The following is a 21,703-nucleotide window of genomic DNA, read 5'->3' on the forward strand; positions in this document are numbered from 1 at the left end:
TGTTGACAAGTACTATAAATATGAGTGACAAATATAGAAAAAAATATCAATACATTCTTCAAAAAAGTCTATGGCTTGACCATTTTTAATGTCCACATTAAAATATGCATAAAGGCATGAATGCACAAATTCAATACAAGCACACATGAGCGCGATTATGCTTGCTACACCAACGGCCACCATTCTCACTGCAGCAACTGTACCATACTGCGACAGCACGAGCTTCTCACATTATCTGCACAAGCGTAACACATAGGTAATGTATTGCATAAGTTCACAATTCTTTTGTATTTGTGAGTATGTGTGTGTGTGTGTGTGTCTGTCTGTCTGTCTGTATGTGGGTTGTGTATGTGTGTGTGTGCCTGTGCACACAAGGGTAGTCTGAAGACAGCCCAGAAGTGAAAGCAAACTGTACATTTTTAAGAAAGCTTCAAAGGACAACATGCCTGCCAGAATGTGGCTGCTTTCTGGACAGGATGCAGACATGACAATCAGACATACCGACACATAGACATAGATACAATGTAAGACAAGAAATAATTACACTCGGGTATATACATACATATACAAACTGAAAAATACAAAATGACACCTCGACTACGTAACCTTGCACCGAATTACGCTCTGACGATGAAGATCTGGCAGATGCCCACATACACAGACTTTGTTGTTGTTGTTTTTTCACTGGGACATTATCGGACCACGCACACCTGTAACTGTTAAAAATTGGACAGATTCACGAGTTCCATGAGTAGTTCGTACAAAAAGACAAAACACTGTTCACAACCATGGACATATAACATCACATGACCCAACGGGTCCACTCATGTGACTTATAAAGGTTGACATGCTCTTGGCCTGATGTATTTTAAGAAGGAAAAAACTCCCTTTGAATCTAATAGATAAATAACTGACATAAGGCCCACAGGACACACAGGCCCATCTTGGTCAAATGATTGTGACATCATTTTGCTCTGATTTTGCTCTTTGCTTTGAGCACTAGCAGGCCACAAACATGGCATTTCTCAGCTCGGCTTTTGGGGGAGAACAGACTTTGGGTCTCACAAGAAGGCTAATACCAGAATAATCCTGATGGACGAGGTTTGTGAGCCATTTACATGACTTTCATTAAGTATGTGAAGTCTAGTGACATACCATCACACATTATCTAACGTGATGGATATGAAAAATGATGCCACAGCCGTCATAAGATCAAGACAAATTTCTAGGTATCCTTGAATGCCATACTAGACACACACAGACGCACAAAATTAGAAATCTAATGTGTTGTCAGTAACGAAGAGGACAGAAATTACAGCCATAATATTCAAACACTTCAGTGCTCTCAAGGAGGCTTATATTGTGACAAAACAGGTTAGTAACGTTCTAATGGTAGTTGTTACAATGTTGGTCTGCCTTGAAATACATTGGACCTTATAAACAAACTTCAGAGAGAGAGAGAAAGAGATTTTAAGGAATGGGATTGAATTGGAAACTCGTAGAGCCACTGTAATACTGGGTGCTAACACAACGCTCCCGAGAGGGTTTCATGTGATAACATTTAGCATTTCATCTACACACACCTCAATGACACACTCACAGATTCTCTCCTATATGTAAAGCATGTTGGGAGCAGGGATTTGGTCTGCTTTGTGTAAGAAATATATATCTATAATATACTCTACATAAACTCCATACAAACATCTTCCATCGTTATTGCACTACATAAATGAGCAAATATAGATTTGGAAAAAGAAAAGAGAGAAAATTCTGAAAATGAAGGATAGAAATGCAACCTGCGAAAAAAAAAAAATTGAGTCATCAAAAAATCCATCTGCTGTCATTTGTTTGACACCAAAAATGTCATTTCCACAAAACTGACTGACTGAAGTAGCAGACACAGCTACAGGTTTGGCTGCAACCATATGGAATAATAGGAACAATGGTTGTGACATTCAACTGGCATCAAAGAGCTCATATCATAAGCAGGTACTTGATTGCTTACTCGCCACACGCCCTGTGTAATTGCTCTGCGATTAAATTGCAGAGAGAGATGCGAGGTGCTAGGCTTACCCCTCAAGGCTAGCATGCTAGCATACGAGCAACCAAGGAGCAGCCAAATCCGAGGAGTGGGGACCCGCATCAAATTTCAAAAGTTCAAGTACGCCCTGTAAAAATGTTACTTGCGCGTACGAAGCGAAGTCCGGCATTACTAACTAGGGCACATGTGCAGCTCCTTGTGCGCAGAGACACTATCATATAGTTCGCCCTCTAGAGGTAGTGCGAAAATCCATTTGACTCGCATACAGTCACACATGGCCATTGGCATTGTCCAAGGATTGTAAATATGTCACATGGGGGGGGGGGGTGGAGAGGGAAGAGTTGGTTGGTTTTAATTGATACAATTGCTATATAAATCAGTGCTGATCTACTTTACAGTATTCAAAAAATTGTGGTTTGATTGGCCCTATTGTAAACTACAGTTCGCTTGGCAGAAGGAAGCAGAAATACAAAATCTATCCTTCTTGTGCCACAAAATGTAGTTTAGTATGATTTCATAGAGGTATAACTTTTGTTAAACATCATTACACATGTACCTGTATATCTTCTTTTTTCTTTCTTTCTTTTTTTGGAGAAATTTTCATAACAATTATGTCATTGTTGCCATGATAAAGTCAGTGATAAATAACTTTGATGACCTATTTGCATGTATTTTTTGACACATGAAAATCATACATTGGAAAAAAAAACACACCCAACTCTGGCCTAACTGTATTCCATTTGAAATAAAAAACAAACAAATGAAAGAAATTATCAGAGATCTAAGTATCAACAAATAACATGAACATCTCCACTCAAAAAGAAAACAAATCTATCTCTTTAATAATTTTCCAACAATTTTACAACTGTTATACATTTGCTTTTCCTTACATTTAAAAAACAAAAAGATATCATAACACAAAGAAACAACACTAGAAAATACGAGGTGCTGTGTGAAAGAAATTACAGAGTCTGAAAGTAGCTTCATCTGTCATCGATGAAAGTACAACCTTGGCTGTCAGAAGACACACAACGAACTTGAGCGGCAACAACATCGCGGGTGACACGAGACTCCATTAAGCACGCTAGATCCCAAGAGACCTATCTAGTAACACGAATGCCACATCACAACCTTACGCTGCTGGTCTGTGCATCGCATGTTAGTGCTTCCACAAATAATTCAAACTATGACACGGAATGAGAGACATGCGAAAACCACTTAAACACTGCCGACGCATCTCCTACAGTCACAAAGGCTGAAGTGCATCAACACAAATTTCAATCATTTTACATACATGCCACTCACTCAACTTGTTTGGAGTTGTTGTTTTTTTTTCCTTTTCTTTTCTTCCTTTTCTCTTCTCTTTCTTTTCAAGTCTTCACATCAATAAAGTTTTCCACCTTTGGTAGATGCTGCTGTGAAAGTTAAAGCCTCTCCATGATTCATCGCATAGTAAATTCTCTTCCTTGTGGGTCACTTTCAATTTTTACACGCGGTCTGTCTGCCGGTTTTGAAGTCTGTTTGTTGTTGTTGTTGTTGTTTCCCTGATGCTTCTTGGGGTAAAGCACAAACTTTTGTCTGAAAGAAAAGATGAACGTCTCAGCTCTTCCTTCTTTCGTCAAACTCCTTCAGGCATCCGTGTACCTCGTGTCCATTGTTTTCAGTTCGGGCAGATTCCCCTGAGAGAACAGAACGAGGTATCAAGGAGAGGGGGGAAAAACAGATTAGCATGAGACATTTATCTTCACAGTTGAGAGGGATTTTGGTTAAATAGGAGGAGGGCAACAGGGTTTCTTGATAGCACTCCTCTAAAATGTGTGAGGATTAAAGTACATGAAAAATGTTAGTGAGCTAATTTGCAGTTCTTTCTTACAAAATTGAAAAGTTAGGCCATTACAAGATGCAAACACTTTTTTTGTTCATAAAATTGTATGATTCTTCTTACAATTATTATGAGAATTCATGCTAGCTTAAAGAAGCGTGAAAATTAATGTACCCGACAATTTCCTCATTTCCAGTACATGCTGATCTGGTCTCTTGGGGGAGGCTCCAAGTCACTCAACTTCATCTAAAGACTTGACACCTCCCTTTGATAGTAGCACTCCAAACCCTTTTGGATGGATCATTCTATATGTTCCCTCTCACACCAGTCTATCTGTATACTGGTGTCCCCCCTCACACATTATTCATTATCGAATGAGCATCAAAGACACAGTATGACTGGGACAGAGGAGAGAAGGAGACAGACAAACAGACAGACAAATAGACAGAGAAAGAGAAAGAGGGATGAGAGCAAAAAAAAAAGACACTCACAGTGAGTAACCTAAAGGTCCTGGTGGTGAGAGGGGTGCTGTTGAGATTCAGATGGTGGAGTTTCTTGAGGTCGACCAGACAGCGCAGTCCGTCGTCGGTGACCTGAGTTTCACAAAGATTCAGACTCTCCAGTTCGTGCATGTGTTCCGTGATGAGTTCCAGTCCACAGTCGCCAAACTGCATGTAAGAAAAAAAAATTCTTTCTTTAAGTATATCTTTTTTTTCCTCCTCTAAAAAAGCGAAGAAAGGAAATGCTTTCCTCTCATATTGTAGTGCTTTGTTTTTGTTTTTGCCAAGTGACATATTCCACAGCAGTTGAAAAATTACTTCCACTTGAAACTTTCCCAGTGTTTACAGATCAAGCGGTACTGCATAAATAAATAATGCATCTGACGTCCTTAGGTGCAGAGGTGTAAATATTTAAACACTTTAGCATTTAAAAATAGCTCAAAGAATAGTACACTATGCGATGCACAACACCAAATGCAATTGCATGAACAGCAAACAAAGGCCATCCCAAATATTTGTTGTGTGTGAAAGCATTTGGACAGGCACACTTGGCAGAATCTACACATGAATTAGTTTCAAATTTGTGGAAAATAGCCTAAAGTCTTTCCACACATTCTACAGGCATCAACAAAACAAGCTACTTTATTTATTCATTATATTATGTCTATTATTTATCTACTTTATTAGCACAGTCACTTCTCTGTTTATCATCCAGTAATATAACACCTGAAGAACCAGCATTAAATGCGCATAGACTTAAAGGTGAAAGGAGATTTAACTATACATTGATAATTAAGACAAACCTCACGACAGACAAACTTAAACAGGCTCTGAAATAGTAGCAGTACATTGCACTGGAAGAAGTGGTAGCCATGGTAAAAGGAGAAGTAGCAGTGGTGTAGTAGTGGTGTGGAGTAGTAGTGGTGGTATTTGTAGTAGTGGTAGTAGTAGAAGCAGTAGTAGCAGCAGCAGCAGAAGTTATTTTGTTAAAATTATGCAAAGTTAGGGCCTTGGAATATGTTTTGATAACTGTTTCTCGTGTGAGCTGCCATACTGGATGTGGATAGCATAAAGTTTCCTACAATTGGGCTGAAGACTTGCCTCCCCCCCCCCCCCCCCCCATCCCACCAGCCTATCCCCAGATCTGCCCTGCACAAACTTGAAACTACCGTCACAGTTACCAAATAATGTACTAATCTATTCCACTAACATAGCTCTATCATGTCTGGTTTCAGAAAAGAAGATTTCTAAGACTCTTTATAATAATGGGTGGTAAACAAATATAGATCTTATCCCCCTACAGGAGTGCTACCTGCCATGTTTGGTGAAAATCTGCCATGGGGTTTCCAAGAAGAAGATGATGGTAATGTAAAAAAGTTTATGCACGACAGACAATGAATAATCGTGAAAATTCACTTGAGGTTTGGCTCAGGTGAGGTACAAAGCCTAAAAAGCTCCACCCTCATATTGATGGAGGGGTTGTTGTGAGCAGTTTTACCAGCGTAAAAAAAAAAGAAGAAAAAAATATACATATATTGTAGTTGAAACTTTTCAGCTGTTTACAGACCACACACACATGAATAAATAATGCATCTGACGTCCTTGGAGGCAAAGGTATATACATATTTGAACACCTTGGAATTAAAAATGGCTCACAAGATTTGCTGTGTGTAATGGCATTGGGACAGGAATACTTCACAGAATCTCCGCATTTAACAGTTTCAATATTTGTGGAAAACAGCCTCAAGTCTTTCCAAACAATCTAGAGCATGAACAAAGCAAGCTACTTTATCAGCATAGGCATTTCTATCTTTAACATCTAGTAAAACTAGAGAAGTGCTCTGAGAGTGCAGACCTCCGCCAAGCAGCTCATTTCCACCACGGATTTTGTTCTTCCATGGAGATCAGTGATTTTCACTCATACATGTATGTTGAAAATTGCCCAATTTCTCAATATAGAAGTCTTTCGTATACGTAATCAGCCTTCAGCCGTGCGGCACCTCGCCAGAGCAGAGAGCGCACTTTAGTGTGCGTAGTGCAAACCTCAACTAGGTGCAGCTTAAACTCCCAGGTTCATTCACCCTACTTGCCAAAATATCAAAAATACTTCATAAAATCTATAAAAATTCCCAGATCACCACCAAAAATCAATCATCTGCTCCTTATGTCATTCTCAACTTTTCCTGTAAGTTCCATCCAAATCCATGAAAAAACTTTTTGAGTTCTTTTGAACAGAGACACACAGACAAACAAACAAACGAGCAAAAATATAACATCCTTGGCAGAGATAATACCACCAGGAGGACCCACTATAAACATGGACACACTTTACAGGTGAAACCAAATTTAACTATTATGATGATAATTCAGACACACCTCACAAAAGAATAGAGTTAAATATGCTCTGAAATAGTAGTAGACATGGTAGACATGGTAGTAGTAGTAGTAGTAGTAGTAGTAGTAGTAGTAGTAGTAGTAGTAGTAGTAGTAGTAGTAGTAGTAGTAGTAGTAGTAGTAGTAGTAGTAGTAGTAGTAGTAGTAGTAGTAGTAGTAGTAGTAGTAGTAGTAGTAGTAGTAGTAGTAGTAGTAGTGGTACCAGTAGTACAAGTAGTAGTAGTAGTAGCAGCAGCAGTAGTAGTAGAAATAACAGTAGCAGTAGTGGAAGTAACAGTAGCAGGAGTACTTGTAGTAGTAGCAGTTGCGTTTCATTAAATACAATGCAAAGACTGTGCAGTTACTAACATGAAATATGTTTCGATAACTACATCTCACATATACTGTAAAACAAGGAATTTTCGCGTGCATTTTAATTTCGCGAATTTCGCGAGTGCCAAGATTCGCGAAATTAAATGCACGTGAAAGTTCTTGTCTACACTATATGCATTGAATGCCAATGGCAGTTCACGAAAATTTCATGCCGCAAAAAAGGCTGTCGGCTCCAATTCGCAAAAAATTCATGCCACGAATATATCACGTTTTACAGTAAGAGCTGTCACACTAGATGAGGGTTTACAACATAAATTCTCCCACAGTTGGGTCCAGCATTTAAAAACCAAAGACAAATGTGAAATTATCGTATCTGTATAGACATCTAGACTGAGCCACATTCTCTCACCTGCGTGGACCACAGATTGAGTTGCTTGAGGTTGGGTAGCTTGATGAGGGTCTCGGCGCAGCCGCTGGTCACATGGGTGAAGGCCAGGTTAAGGCTCTCCAGATTGCCCAGGGGACCAGCGCTGAACAGCTTGGCCACGTCCACGTCGGTCGACTTGGACGGCAGGGACAGGGTCTTGGGACCGCCCTTCTCTTGCTGTGTGGTGGTTGGGGGGGGGGGGGGGTAGGAAGAGACAAAGGCAAAGTTGTGATGAAGGTTTGTGCTGATGTGAACGCACGCTCATCACAAAGAGATTCTCTTGCAATATGGTGGAATGCATGAATTGTACGGATTGTGGGGGATTATGAGACAGAATGCATAGGGATTGAATGTGTACCCTCTTCTCTGTCTGTATCTGTGCATGAAGGTGTCAGTTGGTGTGTCTTTTTCTCATTCTTTTGGTCTCTAACTCTCCATCCACACACTTTTCAAGATACTAGTATTAGTATATGGAATGTATTGCATTGACCTTCAATATGACATCACCCGACTGAACAATTTGAAATTGCGTTACTATTCAATCAAGGTGAGAGTATGCCCTATTCGAAAGGAACAAATCAATGTAATCTAACAAATAATGACCATTGTTGTTTGGAATACATTCACAGATTTATAACCTCCCACACAATGTCATTTCAAACAAGTGGAATGGATCATTTCGTTTGATCCCTCCACCACTGGTCATTCTCTATACATGTGTATGAGCTGGAAGGGCTACAAACATTCAGACATGAAAACCAGGGAGGATTTAAAGAGCATTAGCTATCAGGGAAAGGCACTCATGAGTTTGTTGCATTCTTCTCAACAGGAAAAAATTATTTCTCAATAAAAGAGGCTTTAGCATTTTCTCTTTGCAGGGCTTATAGAAGACCTGGCAGCTCTTGTGTGTTTGTCTGTTGTTTGTTTATTTGTTTGTGTTTTTATTTCCCATCTGTACAAGATAACATGGCTGGATAGCCTGTATTCAGCTGCACTATCATAGCGCTGCTAGTCTTCCATGGAGATTAGGTGTATGAATTGTGTGTGCTTTGGGTGGACTACTTCAGCGTTTTATGCACCCTGCTCTTTGCCATGAATGAATGAAGCTGGATCTTTCACGTGTGTGGGTTGTGACTCTCTCACAATCAGGATCTCCACTTTCTGAGGCACACATGTGTGTTTTGGGGATGACGCAACAGTTGCTCCTGCGACATTTGCTGCAGTCTTATTTTCTCCAAGGACTTAGGATTAGAGTAAGAGTTTAGGTTTAGTTTGATGTGAGGATTAGGGTTAGGGTTGGGGCTATGTTTGACGGTAGAATTTATGTTTGGCTTAGCATCTAAATATTTCATGGGAGCAATTGTCGCAGGAACATATGTCCTGGAACCGAATTGGGACCCCCTCTGACACCAGTCAGAAAAGGAAGGAGGAGGGTGGGGAAGGGACATGAAAACTCCTACCACAGGACCAATCACATGCGACAAGAGTATTTATGTATGTGTACACCATCTCACCAGTTGACGGAGAGCAAGCTGCCTCTCACACAGGGCGTCGTACATGATCTGCCCCTCATCCATGCTCTTCAGGGCCTGGATAACCTGCATCTCCTGCTCCTCAGACTCCAACACATCCAGCTCCAGCATCAGACACAGCATCTGGGTGGGTTGAGGGGAGTCAAAATTCTTTACTCATATGATAATAATGATGATAATAGTAATGCTTTACTTATTTAGTGCTATATCCACAAGAGTGCTCCAAACACTTAAAAGAAAAGAAAATGGAAAATTATGCAAATAGGGAACAATGCATAACAACAAACATCAATATAAAACAAAACTACCTAAATGCAAAACTTACAAGATGTGATTTTAATTTTGCTTTAAATACATTGATATTCTATGAAGGGTACAGAACTACTAGATACATAGACAGACAGAGAAAAATTGTAGTTCATGAATATGTCAATATACAAGTGAAATAATTACTCAATAGATAAAATTATGTAATCAATTACTGTAAAACCACAAACATTTGTGACATAAAACTTTTGTGTACTGTCACTGGCATTCAATGCATTGTAATGACAAACTTTTGTGTGCATTCTATTTTCACTAATCTTGGCTCCTTCCAAAATTTGTGAAATTTCATTCTTGCAAATATGTCTGGTTTTACAGTTGACTAATTGTTTTATGACAGAATGAAACACATAAGGAAATAGATGCAGACAAGGAAAGAGAAAATGTGAAAGAATGAATTTGGACACAGTATTAATGTCGTCCAGTAAACAGATTGTGATACTTTCAAACTAAATGTAATGGCACATGCATTCACACTAAGATATTTTCATCGCATACTTCCTTTTATCTATCACGGAAAGAATCATTTTCAATATACTGTAAGATTATATGTAAGTTTCATTGACTGCCTGTTGTTTGATCATGTTTTGTTTGTTGTTGTTCCTCTTTCGCATGTTTGTTTTTGTTTATGTTTGTGGCAAATGTAATGAGAAATAATGTGAAATAAAGGGGATTCACCTTAATATGTCAATGGCTTTTGCTAATCCCCCACATCTGCTGTGCTTTCTTGTGTCAGGTGTTATGATGTCATCTGACCTTACTTCCATCTATTTTGTGTCATAATATTTTGAATTGTATAATTTTAGTTATGATTCTAACGTGACATATGATATGTCATTTATATGCTGTATTTTTTTCGATGCTTATTTTTTTTAAAGATGTGAAATAACTTGAAACTTGAAACTCTAAGTAGGTCACGTCATCCTTCTCCTTAGACAACCTGAACCGTAATTTCGATTTCGACCAGCTATCATCGTAATTACTGTGTATACTTGTACTGTAAAAGCGGATATTTTCGAGTGACTTATTTTTCGTGCTTGGCCGAGTAAGAAGAGTTTCGCATGTTTTTAATTCCGTGGAATCAAGACATCATGCACAGGAACATATTGCAAGCAAAAATATTTGCATGCTTTTATTTTCGCGCTTGTTTCTGGTTGCGCGAAATGCACGAAAATTTAACACCAAGAAAATTTACACTTTTACAGTATATTCTTTTGTTTGTTTACTATTGACAAAATACAAGAATTTGTGCTATTTTTTTTTTTTTGTAACCTGATGTGAGAAGTATGAAACAAACAGAAACTGAAACTAAAACCACAACATCACTCTATTTCTAGCTTTTTTCCCCCAATATTTTGCCCAATGACAATGGGTAAGGGAATATTAATACTTAGTGACTTTTTTTCCCCCTCTCTAAATCATATGTGGCAATTAAGGTGAGATTTCATCATCTCACAAGATCCTGTACATGGGCAAACAAGAGACAAGACTACACTGCTTCATCTTCCCACACCAGTCACCGACCCTACAGCAGTGGAGGATAAGGCCCACCTGACCCTGTCCGACTTGCCCCACCCCCCTACAGCAGAGGAGGATAACCCGACCTGACCGTGTCCGACATGGTGCCCCCCCCCCCCCTTACAGTGGTGGAGGATAACCCGACCTGACCCCACCCGACTTGCCCCTCCCCCACAGCAGAGGAGGATTACCCGACCTAACCCCGCCCGACTTGCCCCCCCCCCCCCCCCCCCAACAGCGGTGGAGGATAACCCGACCTGACTCCACCCGACTTGCCCTGACCCCGCCTGACTTGCCCCAACCCCCCCAGGACAGCACTTAGGGATTGTACCTCTGTGCAGGTGATGTTGCCGTTGAGCGCCAGGAGGAGGACCGGCTCGTAGAGGCGAGGGGCCACGGAGAGCAGAAACCTCCGTCTTCGACAGCAGCACGATATCAGCTTCTGGAGCTGATGGGAGGAGGGATGGGAGGAGGGATGGGCGGAGGAGTAAGAAAGGAGGAACATACAAAAAGAAAGAAAGAAAGAGTTAGACCACACAGACATCATCATAAATCAAAGGAGCTGATGAAGACATATCCATCTTCCTAATTTCAACGGTGTTTGAGCTAATTCAAGGTTCTCAGCAGGGCTCACAATTGATTGTCCACCATTTGGAATTCACTTGCACTATATTGAATAGGCTCAACCATGAAACTTGTCTGGCTGACACGATTTGCCAGGAAAATGAGTTGCTCTGGGAGTGTTTTCAGATCAAGAGTGTGAAACACTAATAGTCAGTACATTCAATTTTCATCCCTGAAGCACCCCTCAAGTTGAGTAGTGGGTAGGTAGAATATCACTATTGTGTGTGATGATCGAAATGTGCCCTAGCAATAGTAGTACTGATACACACGCAACTAACAATCTACACCTGATTCTTTCCCACACAATGGATACTATTATGGTCTGATATGCAATAAACAATGCAATTGATTAGAAAACATCATGAAGCAACCACAATCAGGATTACTCTGAAATTGAAATACAGTGATCACAGCATTATTTCCCTCATTTTTTTTACACATATGTCTTCATTTCAGAGCAACAAAACTGACAGTTTCTGCAGTCATATTGAAACTAAATTTTACCTTTAAACTACTGAAAGGCACTGCAGTGAAGCGGTAGAATAAGTTTGAATTAAACTTTTCTGATTTACAAACCAGACGAAAATCATCTGACTTGCTCCACATCTGCTTTTTCAATGTACTGCAAAAGTGGCTGTTTCAAATGCAACTGCACCCTTGATCAAAATGGGATTTGTTTTGTAAATAATGTAGCTGACACTTGGACATTTCTATTCCTATGAAATCTAGCACGATATATTATACACAAATCTCATGCCAATGTATATAAACCACAGATCGTGACTCTCATTAAATTATGCATCCCTATATGAGATGTCCGTAATCGGATATTTCCAAAGTGGCTGAGTCAAGGCGACAGTAATCGTCTACTAATACATATAGTGCCACATTTCACTCTTTCTAGTGCAAAGAAATTGCTGAGATCTATTCTGTCGCAGTGTTACCACAAAGAAAGTTGATGGTAGTCTGGCGTGATCATTGACAAAACTAGTGCACGTGACAATGAACCCTCATGCAGCTGCGTGGGACAAACGTACAAGCCTATACTCCGGCATCAGCATTTAAAAACGTTTACCACATAATGATGGAGCTCGCTCTCTCTAGCTTACGGCTATGGGCTTTCATAAAATTAGAAGAGGCTAAACGTTCGATTGCTATTGTCACTTCAGGCTACTCTGGCTGCAGCTTTTGTGTGTGCTTGCAGCATTTTCACAGTTTATTTACTGATGCTTCTTCAAGGAGCTCACTATATGGCATCTATGAAAAGTACATGGTCATCGCACACTGATTTACAACATTTATTGACTAGTGCGTGACCATGTATGTTGGTCGAACCGACTACTCACCATGAGGGAAAAGAGTCGACCTTCGTCATCACACGCTGGTCCTGAGGGACAGTAGAGGTCCAACCATCCGGCCTTTCCGTCACGTACACCACACACTGCAGTATGAACCTTCATGGGCAAATCACAACATCGCTCACGTTAGCATTCTTCTTTAACAATAATCTATAACCTATTTCAGTTTCTTTATTCAAGATGGCCTACTAAAATGGTAAAAAATACCACCAACAATACCTTGCATTCACAAAACTATCAAAAGCACAAGATGAACATACATGATAGTTGCAAAGCATTATAGGTACTGAGTGATTTAAATATATAATAAAAACTAACACAGTGAATCACATATTCAAAACAAATCAAATCATATAACATAAATCATAGTAAAGGTATCTTACAACTAGAAATGTCGCTATGGCGAGTGGTATGCCTCCGCCATAAAGCATGATTCTCCTAATAGGTCAAGAGTACATCTTGACGATGTGTGATGACAGTTTCCCATAATTGGCAAACTATTAAAAAGACACGTTTGTCACAAACATGTTGAACGTTCACTTTCCTTAACTAGATTTAATTGGATGGGTGGCTATATTTTCTAAGAGAGGGTATATTTGGGGATTTGAGGACTTTTACTTGACTTTTGACCCTTTTATAAGTTTACGTATTGAATAACTTTCAAGGTATGGGGAGAAAGTATAATTTGTTTTAAATAGTAAATAGTTACATTTTAATCTGGCCTTTGAACCTTGACCTTTGACCCTATGACCCCTAAAATTCACAAGAGAATCATTATCAGGCAGAACATGCATAAATATGTAAATATTAAGCAACTTCCGAGATATGGAGGAAAAAGTGAAATTCAGCTCTTTCACTTGATCTTTGACCTTTTGGCAAAAAAACTCCCCAGAGAATCTCTATTAGGTAATACATGTACACACCAAGTTACCAAAAAAAAAAAAAAAAAAATCCCACTGGCATTGCATAAATATGACGGAAAAGGATTTTGAAGAGTTGACCTTAACCTTTTACCCTGAACTTTGACCCCATGACCCCAAATTCCCTTGATTATAACTGCCAGTCATTACATGCATATGTAGTATGTTCCATGAAGATACCTTGAAATATTTCCGAGATATGGAGAAAAAAGTGAAATTTTAACATATTCACTTGACCTTTGACCTCATGACGCAGATATGGGGAAATAAAGAAATTTTGAGCATTTGACCTTAACCTTTGACCTTTGACCTTGAGCATGTGCACCCAAAAGTTGATAGGCATAACTTCATCCACTCATGCATATACATACCAAATCTCATTAGGATACCTTAAAATGTATATTAGTTACGCTGTCCACAAAATTCATTACGGACGAACGGACGGACAGACGGAAGAACGGACAACTCTAAAACATAATGCCTCCAGCACCACTTCATGGTGGAGGCATAAAAACACATCTGTAGATCATCTTCTCTTTGAGGGTTTTAAGAATATACATTTGTGATGGACTGCTTTGTTGTCCTACATCTGACTTTTTAGAGGTAGTGTATTTAAAAGGATAATTCTGTAATGAGGAGAATGTCATTTCCTACTGGGTAATTTGGGTTTTAACTGCATGGACATACACACACACACACACACACACACACACATACACACAGCACTGAGCATTTCAAACATGTCAGCCTGCCAGAGTAGACGCTGCTGGACACGAAAGGAAATTCTGCACACGGATTATCGAGGGAAACTGGACGAATCTGACAAACAACCTTGACTATGGTTGCATCTGTTCAATTCTGGCAGTGCATCAAACTATCAAATTGAAAGGGTATCAAATTATCCGCAGATGCATAGAATCATCAATATACATGACTGTAGTAACCCTACTATGTATAGCACTGATGAGTTTCAAGCGGATCGGCTTGACGACTGCTGTAAAAATGTCATCGCAGCCATTTATCAAAGCATCAAGATTCTTATGATTCCATTTCTCTAATGCGAGGAGGAAACTGTATAAAGCTGAATACAAGATCATCATAAAAAAGCTGCACAAAGTACCAGATCATCATAAAAAACCGCAGGAATTTTTTTTGTTTCTGTTTTTCCGCTCTATAAACAACAGTTTCACTCGGCAATTTGACGCCCGTCTTTCCCACGCCGAGGCCATAGACTGCGAATGTCTTGACGTCATCAAGTGTTCGAGACATAAAAGTGAGAGTTTGCCGACTCTTCACAGTGCTGGAACAATAACTCCTTTCTATTTTGGTAAAGAAAACATGTTCTCCACAAACATGTGCAGACACATTTTATGCACACACATGGACCACGACGGGAGTCGGAAGTAAAAATGAAGGAGTACATACCTCACACCTGTAATCTGTTGCAAATTTGCTGATGATGTACTTTAGGCTCCTACGTAATAAAGAAAACACCAGACAGAGAAGAAAAATACAGTGAATTATTCACATCCAACCCACATGTGGGATTCACTCAAATCCTGGGAACATGAACATCCTGTGGCACAAAAATCATCCGGAAGAAGAAAATGAGATCGCTGGTGAATTATCCCTCTTGGGATTACAACTGTTACATACCAAGGACATTGTTTGCTATTTGATAGTCTATGGAAAAGAAAGACTTAAACTCAGAAGAATCCGAATGTACCATGCAGCCACAAGAAGGGCATTCACTGTCAAAATCACGCTATTAATGATTATCATCTGTATAGGACGTTTTAGTGGTGCATTAAAAACGAATATTATTGTCCGCTCAATTTTTACCATTCATTATCAGAGCATATTGAACAAAACGCATAGGCAAACGTTGTTACTGGCCGTTCAAGATCACACCGTATTCTGTCTCGTCTGTTGCGCGAGCGTTTGCTACTAGTGCGCATCATTTTGTAACAAGTCACAAGCGCACAAACATCTTGCTAGTTGCTTGCTTCATGCGCAGTTTTAGGGGCTTTCCCTGGGTTGTGGGAGCTGGGATGTGACTGCGAGTCAACTTCAAAAATGAGTACAAGCCCGGTATTTTTGTGCAGTTTGTGCTTGCTCGACTTGATATGTAGATTATAATAATTATACTGGATGGCATTGATTCATGAAATACCAGGGATTATCATCTATATAGGACGTTTTCGCGGCGCATTAAAAACGCGTATTGTAGTCCGCTCATTTTTTACCGTTCAATATCAGAGCTTATTGAACGAATCGCATAGACCAACGTATTAATTCCCCATAGGCTACCGTTGTTACTCGCCGTTCAAGATCACACGATATTCAGTTCTGTCTCGTTTATTGCGTGAGCGCTTGCTGAATGCGCAAACGCTTGCTACTAGTGCGCGTCATTTTGTTACATTTTTCACAAGCGCGCAAACATCTTGCTAGTTGTTTGTTTCATACGCAGTTTTTGGTTTTAGGGGCTTCCCCTTTTCAGCGCTGGGATGGGACTGCCGAGTCAACTTCAAAGACGAGTAGAAGCCGGGTAATTTTGTGCAGTTTATGCTTGCTCTGCTTGATTGTATAGATGATAATAATCATATTGGATGGCCTTGATTCATGGAATACCAGGGAATATTGCACTCGTTAGGGTCAATATTGCACTCATCTTCGATTCGTGCAATATTGGCCCTAACTCGTGCAATATCCCCTGGTATCCCATTCATAGCCATCCAATATAATATAAATATTGCACTTGTTAGGGTCAATCTTGCACTCATCTTCAATTCGTGCAATACTGGTCCTAACTCGTGCAATATTCCCTGGTATCCCATTCATAGCCATCCAACATAATATAGATATTCTCCTCTTATGAGCCTGGGGATGTCTTTAAGAATTCTCCTACATAGAAAGACCTAATTATCTTCTTTCTTTTTCAGTTTTGTTTTTTGATTTGCTTTTTTGACTCTATGTGTCACAAAGGAAACACTAAATGTAAATTTTAGGGCTTGACACACAGACAGTAAAAACTTCAGTGGGATACGAATAACTTTTTAGACCAAGGTTTTTAAACTCAAATAAGGAGATCATCGAGACATGAAGATCAAATTCTCCACTGCAATTACATCTCTATGTCACAACAAATTTCAGGCATTAGTTTTCTCATGCCTGAACTGCTAATATAATGTTACAAGATTTACACAGAATTTAATTTCCTGGAAGGAAAATAGAAGAGAGGCAAGAGTTCTGACATGACAGTTGTCACGTCGTCCTGCTGTGTAATTCCTAGCAAAGACTGTATGTGACAGGGATACATGGCTGTCTGCGTATAATTAATCTGTTAACCTTCCTTCTGCCCACCCAGTTTCTGCATCAGGAAAGAACAAGCCTTCCTGGTTGGAAAACAGAATCTTACACATGCAAGTCATGCCCAAATCAAACAAAGTCAAATCTGTCTCAACCGTTGAGGACGGATTGATTTTGCTACAACATGCATTTCCCACAAACACATGCCTGAGTACTGTATACTCGGGACTCATCCTCCACTGTGTGCAGTGGCCACCTGCTTTTTGTGGCCACCACAAACTCTTTAGGACCTGGATTATGGTGGCCACTTTTCTAACGTGGCCAGCAGTTACCTACTAGTATCTAATTTGTCTCCCAGAGATGCTATTTCACTGTATATAGTGGCCACAGACTCTCTGTATTACCCTGTCTGCCGACATATTAATTGGTCCGCATTCTTTTCTCCTACAGTGTCTGCATCTTACAACCAAATTGTGCATTAAATAAGAAAAAATTTAAAATCATCTGCTGTCTAATGAACTAGTTTTTGTGTCTGAGTTGTGACAACTAGTGACATCTCCTAATACCTTTTAGCATGTAATGCATCCATACATGAGGGAGACATACACATCATGCATGGACAGTGCACATATTGCGTGCATTGGCCACCAACCTGTCCATAGTGGCCACCTGTCTATTCACACCATCTCTAGTATTTCCCTCCAGTAGGAGTCCCTTGTGACTCACGACAAAACATTTTCTTTTTCAAGATTTTCAATCTTATCACTATGACAGACACACCAATTCCTTCTCAAAGATATTGGGATTCTGTAACTTTGATAGTATAATCTTCAAAAGACGGAACGCAAAGCCAGACTTTTATTGTTGGTTTCTACATCATGAACGAAACAAGGCAAAAATAGCAGCAATGGCAGAAATCAAATTCTGAACAACTGCAGTTAAAAATGCATCAGGTATTAGCTCTTTTAAACCACATACTTGCCTCGGAATACAATATTTCCATACATGTATAATTAGCAGGAAATTTCAACTTTTGCATTACTTTTCTTAAAGAGTTTATCATGATGTCACTCCTGTTACAATATAGCAATGTCTTTGCAACCAACGAAGGACAAGCTACAATCGCTGCTGTCTCTGTACTCATACAACACCTACACAAACCTCTTTTTGTAGGATTAGGCCATCATCTGCAATCCACCATTCTCTTACCATTGTGCCATTACACAATTCTGTACTAAACCTACCAATTGTTTTCAACTCTCGACATGTGCAGTTTCAAAACACAGAATACTCAACAGGATATCCCAACTTCTTTTTTTTTTTTCTTTCTTTCTGTATTTTGGCAATCCCCCACCCCCATGATTTTTCCAAGTAGATATTTATCGTAAACAAATTTTGATCTACTTTCACATTCACTGGAATGCAAGTCTTTGTTTGCTTTACATGTGATAGAAGTGACAAAACAAGGAGGATACTTACGATGTAAGGGGTTTGTGGGTCATTGCTCTGTAAATCAAAAGAAGAAAGATATCGATAAGAGTAAAAATAATACTCAGTTCTCAAAAATGTGCAATATCATTAGATAGTCGCTATGCATGTATAAACAAACAAGAATATATGATTTAAACATTCATATAACAAGAACATAATTAATAATTAACTATCTAAAAAGATTTCACAATCAAAACAACAGTCCTCCTACATGTCTAATAAATGTTATATTTGAAACAATAAATCATAACTGGATGCCCCTAGAGTGCATAGAATAATTCATACCTCTGGTGGGTGTTATGAATTAGAGTTGATGATGATGATGGAATCACACTGAAGAAAAATGCCCTTTAAAAAAAAAAGATATTATTACTCAGTATTTAGAATCATTCTGTGTGTAAATATGATTCCAAGTGCTGAATGAGCATGCATCACTGCCATCCCTCAATCTAGATTGCAACAGCTTATACGACTCTACAATCTTACTTCTTCATTTCAACGAATGTGATGAGCTAATTGTGTCGAATTACACCATTCCAAGATTGATCGCATGTACTGCAGGGACTATGTGAAATTACGACAGCCTAATTCAAGAATATCTTATTACGGGGGGTGGATCATGGAGTCAACCTTGCGTATTATTTTCATGTTTCACTTCAACAGGAAGAGAGGTCCATTTGAAAGAACAGAAGTACATAAGGTTCTGTAGTAACCTCTGAGAGGTGAAGACCTCATAGCAACTTCTGTCCCACCACAAGATAACCTTCCCTTACGTCACTCAGCGTCCATTCTCGCAACTTCCTGCAGTCGCATCGTGCCTGCAAGTTTCACGTGGTCGCGATTGGCGTGGGATATAAAAATGAAATGCGACTTTGGACAAAGACTGGGAGGTGGTGTACTCACACTTTGGGGAATGGAATCGGGAGGAGCATTCCGGAGAGTGCAGGTAGCCAGTCATCGTAATCAGCCCTGAGAATGGAAACAGGATACAAATCTTCATGGCCAAATCGGAAAAATATATCAGTATCACGCTCCCGGAAACAATACCTCGGGGCAAGAACCCTCTCGCTTCATCTGTGTCAGATACTGAAAGCGGTGAGAGCTTTCAGATCTTGCTCTTGCAAGGTGAAACATCTCTCGGCCCTGATCATCAAAACCTTCATTGCACTAGCTGACTGAGATTAGACTTTCAGACTGTGCAATATTATGTCGTAAAAGACACTGGCCAAAATTCGCAAAGGTGGTTTAAATTCATGCCATGGTTTATGCAAATTTCTTCGGTGTAAAAATGATTGACAGATTGCATATGCCAACAGATGTCCAGTAATGCACATGTGTCAAAGGTAGGCCTATTTCATGCTTATGATAGTCCATGGTTTGAATATAAACCATGGTCTAAATTTAAACAACCTTCCTAAATTCGGGCCACTTAGTCTGTGTGGTTCGGGGGGGGGGGGGGGTGCTTTTGTGGTCCATTTAATGTGGAAATCTCACTCATAGATCATTGAAAACTTTTTTTTTGTACATCATTATTATACATTTGTTAGTCAGTCACTTGTGACCCAACATATTGATTTTTCTCTAACCATGGCACAATGTTCTCAGGGGAATTAAACACTATTAAATAAAGGATGCAGAAACGCCTTCTTCGACAAACAGGATGTCGGGGCAATGTTTACGTATTTCCACGTATTCACTGACAGGAAGCTGGAAGTGAACTTTGATGAACTCTTAATCTGATAATATCTGTAATATTATATGGATGACGCTGGCTGAAGTGGCCCTATTGGCATTTATAAAGCCCTCTAGGTCCACATATTCTAACAAAACCTCTACTGGAGTTTGTCTTCAAAGCAACTGACAGGCCACATGGTACATTGCAGCTAGCAGCAAATTAAGCAGAGATAGGGAAGTAATTCTTTTAATACACTATTGTTTATTTCTTTGAACGCTTGCCATTTCTATCAGTTCCTAAACTACAGACATCTTTTATAACTGATTTACATAGTAAACATTATGGCATGATGACAATCGGCTGAGTACTATTGGAGAGACGCCATGTCAGATTTGCCATTTGCCATTTTGCACTGTAACATTCTCATTTCCAATTATTTATCAAATTCATATGAAACATGTAACAGAATCATAATGAATATAATGCATGAAAAAAAAATGGCATGTTGGTATACATCTTTCAACTTATCTGAACTGTAGGCCTACTGAGCCTATCTCTCTCTCTGTCAAATTCATCACTGGCAAATGTTACAATGGGACAATAAACTGAACAAAGATATAGAAATGTCATTCAAAGTATGCCAACATCTGCAAATCACAAAAAAAGCAAATAAATAAATAAATGAATAAATACTAATGCTTTAGTGAAACATATGATATATTATAGGCATAAATCATGTTTGGGTAAACAAAAAAAAACCCAACTAAAACTGGGCATACTAAACATGCTGTACGGAATATCAGAACAACATCCTTTCAAAAATACAGTTTCTCTCACTTTGGGAGAAGAAAAGATGTACTTTTATAAAAAGCACCGTACTTAATAGCAGCTCTACATAAAATGCATACTGAACCCAAATCACTTCGTGACATCCCTCCTCAACTCGTATCGTCCCCTTACGTTAGTTGCAGGATCTTGACAAATGACATCATGACCTCTTGGACTTGTAAGACGGATTCGTCAGTGGTGGAGCCAGCGTTGTCCTCACAATGGATCTCTCGCACTCGGCATCTGGGGATGAGAGTCAAAAAAAAGAAAACTGGAAATGTAAGTGACATCGCAACACCAACTGATAAATATGCCTTTTAAGTATCAGACTCAATTTATGACCAAGGTACAATCCGATTGTATACCAATTCGGATTTCACAACACTTTGCCTTTTAATGCGATCATTGAAAACACAGTGATGCAGAAGCATTGGTGTAACAAGATGACAGGTTTAGCTCAAAATGTGAGCATTCAGTATTCTTGAGATATAGTACAACATAAACAACAACAACACAGTGGCATCAAATTGATTCTCTAGCATGCATGGCAGAGGCAATGGGATTTTGGAAAAAAAAAAACAACCACTGTATACGTCAAACATTTCGTGGGGATTTATTTGCACAAATT

General features: G+C 39.3%; 1 protein-coding gene across 1 annotated transcript in view; it reads right to left on the reverse strand.

Moving 5' to 3' along the window:
- Positions 1-934: 934 nt before the first annotated feature.
- The window catches only part of LOC139736174 (C-Maf-inducing protein-like), a 100,330-nt gene continuing 79,561 nt past the window's right edge, over positions 935-21,703 (reverse strand). The window contains exons 8-17 of the mRNA XM_071646908.1: positions 21,208-21,318; positions 19,476-19,541; positions 18,561-18,587; positions 15,198-15,246; positions 12,841-12,948; positions 11,202-11,318; positions 9,011-9,151; positions 7,479-7,673; positions 4,355-4,531; positions 935-3,720 (exon numbers count right to left, since the gene is read on the reverse strand). Coding sequence (XP_071503009.1) covers positions 3,670-3,720; positions 4,355-4,531; positions 7,479-7,673; positions 9,011-9,151; positions 11,202-11,318; positions 12,841-12,948; positions 15,198-15,246; positions 18,561-18,587; positions 19,476-19,541; positions 21,208-21,318 — 1,042 coding nt within the window. The 3' untranslated portion in view covers positions 935-3,669. The remainder of the gene's footprint in view (positions 3,721-4,354; positions 4,532-7,478; positions 7,674-9,010; positions 9,152-11,201; positions 11,319-12,840; positions 12,949-15,197; positions 15,247-18,560; positions 18,588-19,475; positions 19,542-21,207; positions 21,319-21,703) is intronic.

The sequence above is a fragment of the Diadema antillarum genome, unplaced genomic scaffold, assembly GCF_040938485.1.
Source record: "Diadema antillarum isolate AM-2024a unplaced genomic scaffold, OU_Dant_1.0 seq00000633_RagTag, whole genome shotgun sequence".
Taxonomy (NCBI): domain Eukaryota; kingdom Metazoa; phylum Echinodermata; class Echinoidea; order Diadematoida; family Diadematidae; genus Diadema; species Diadema antillarum.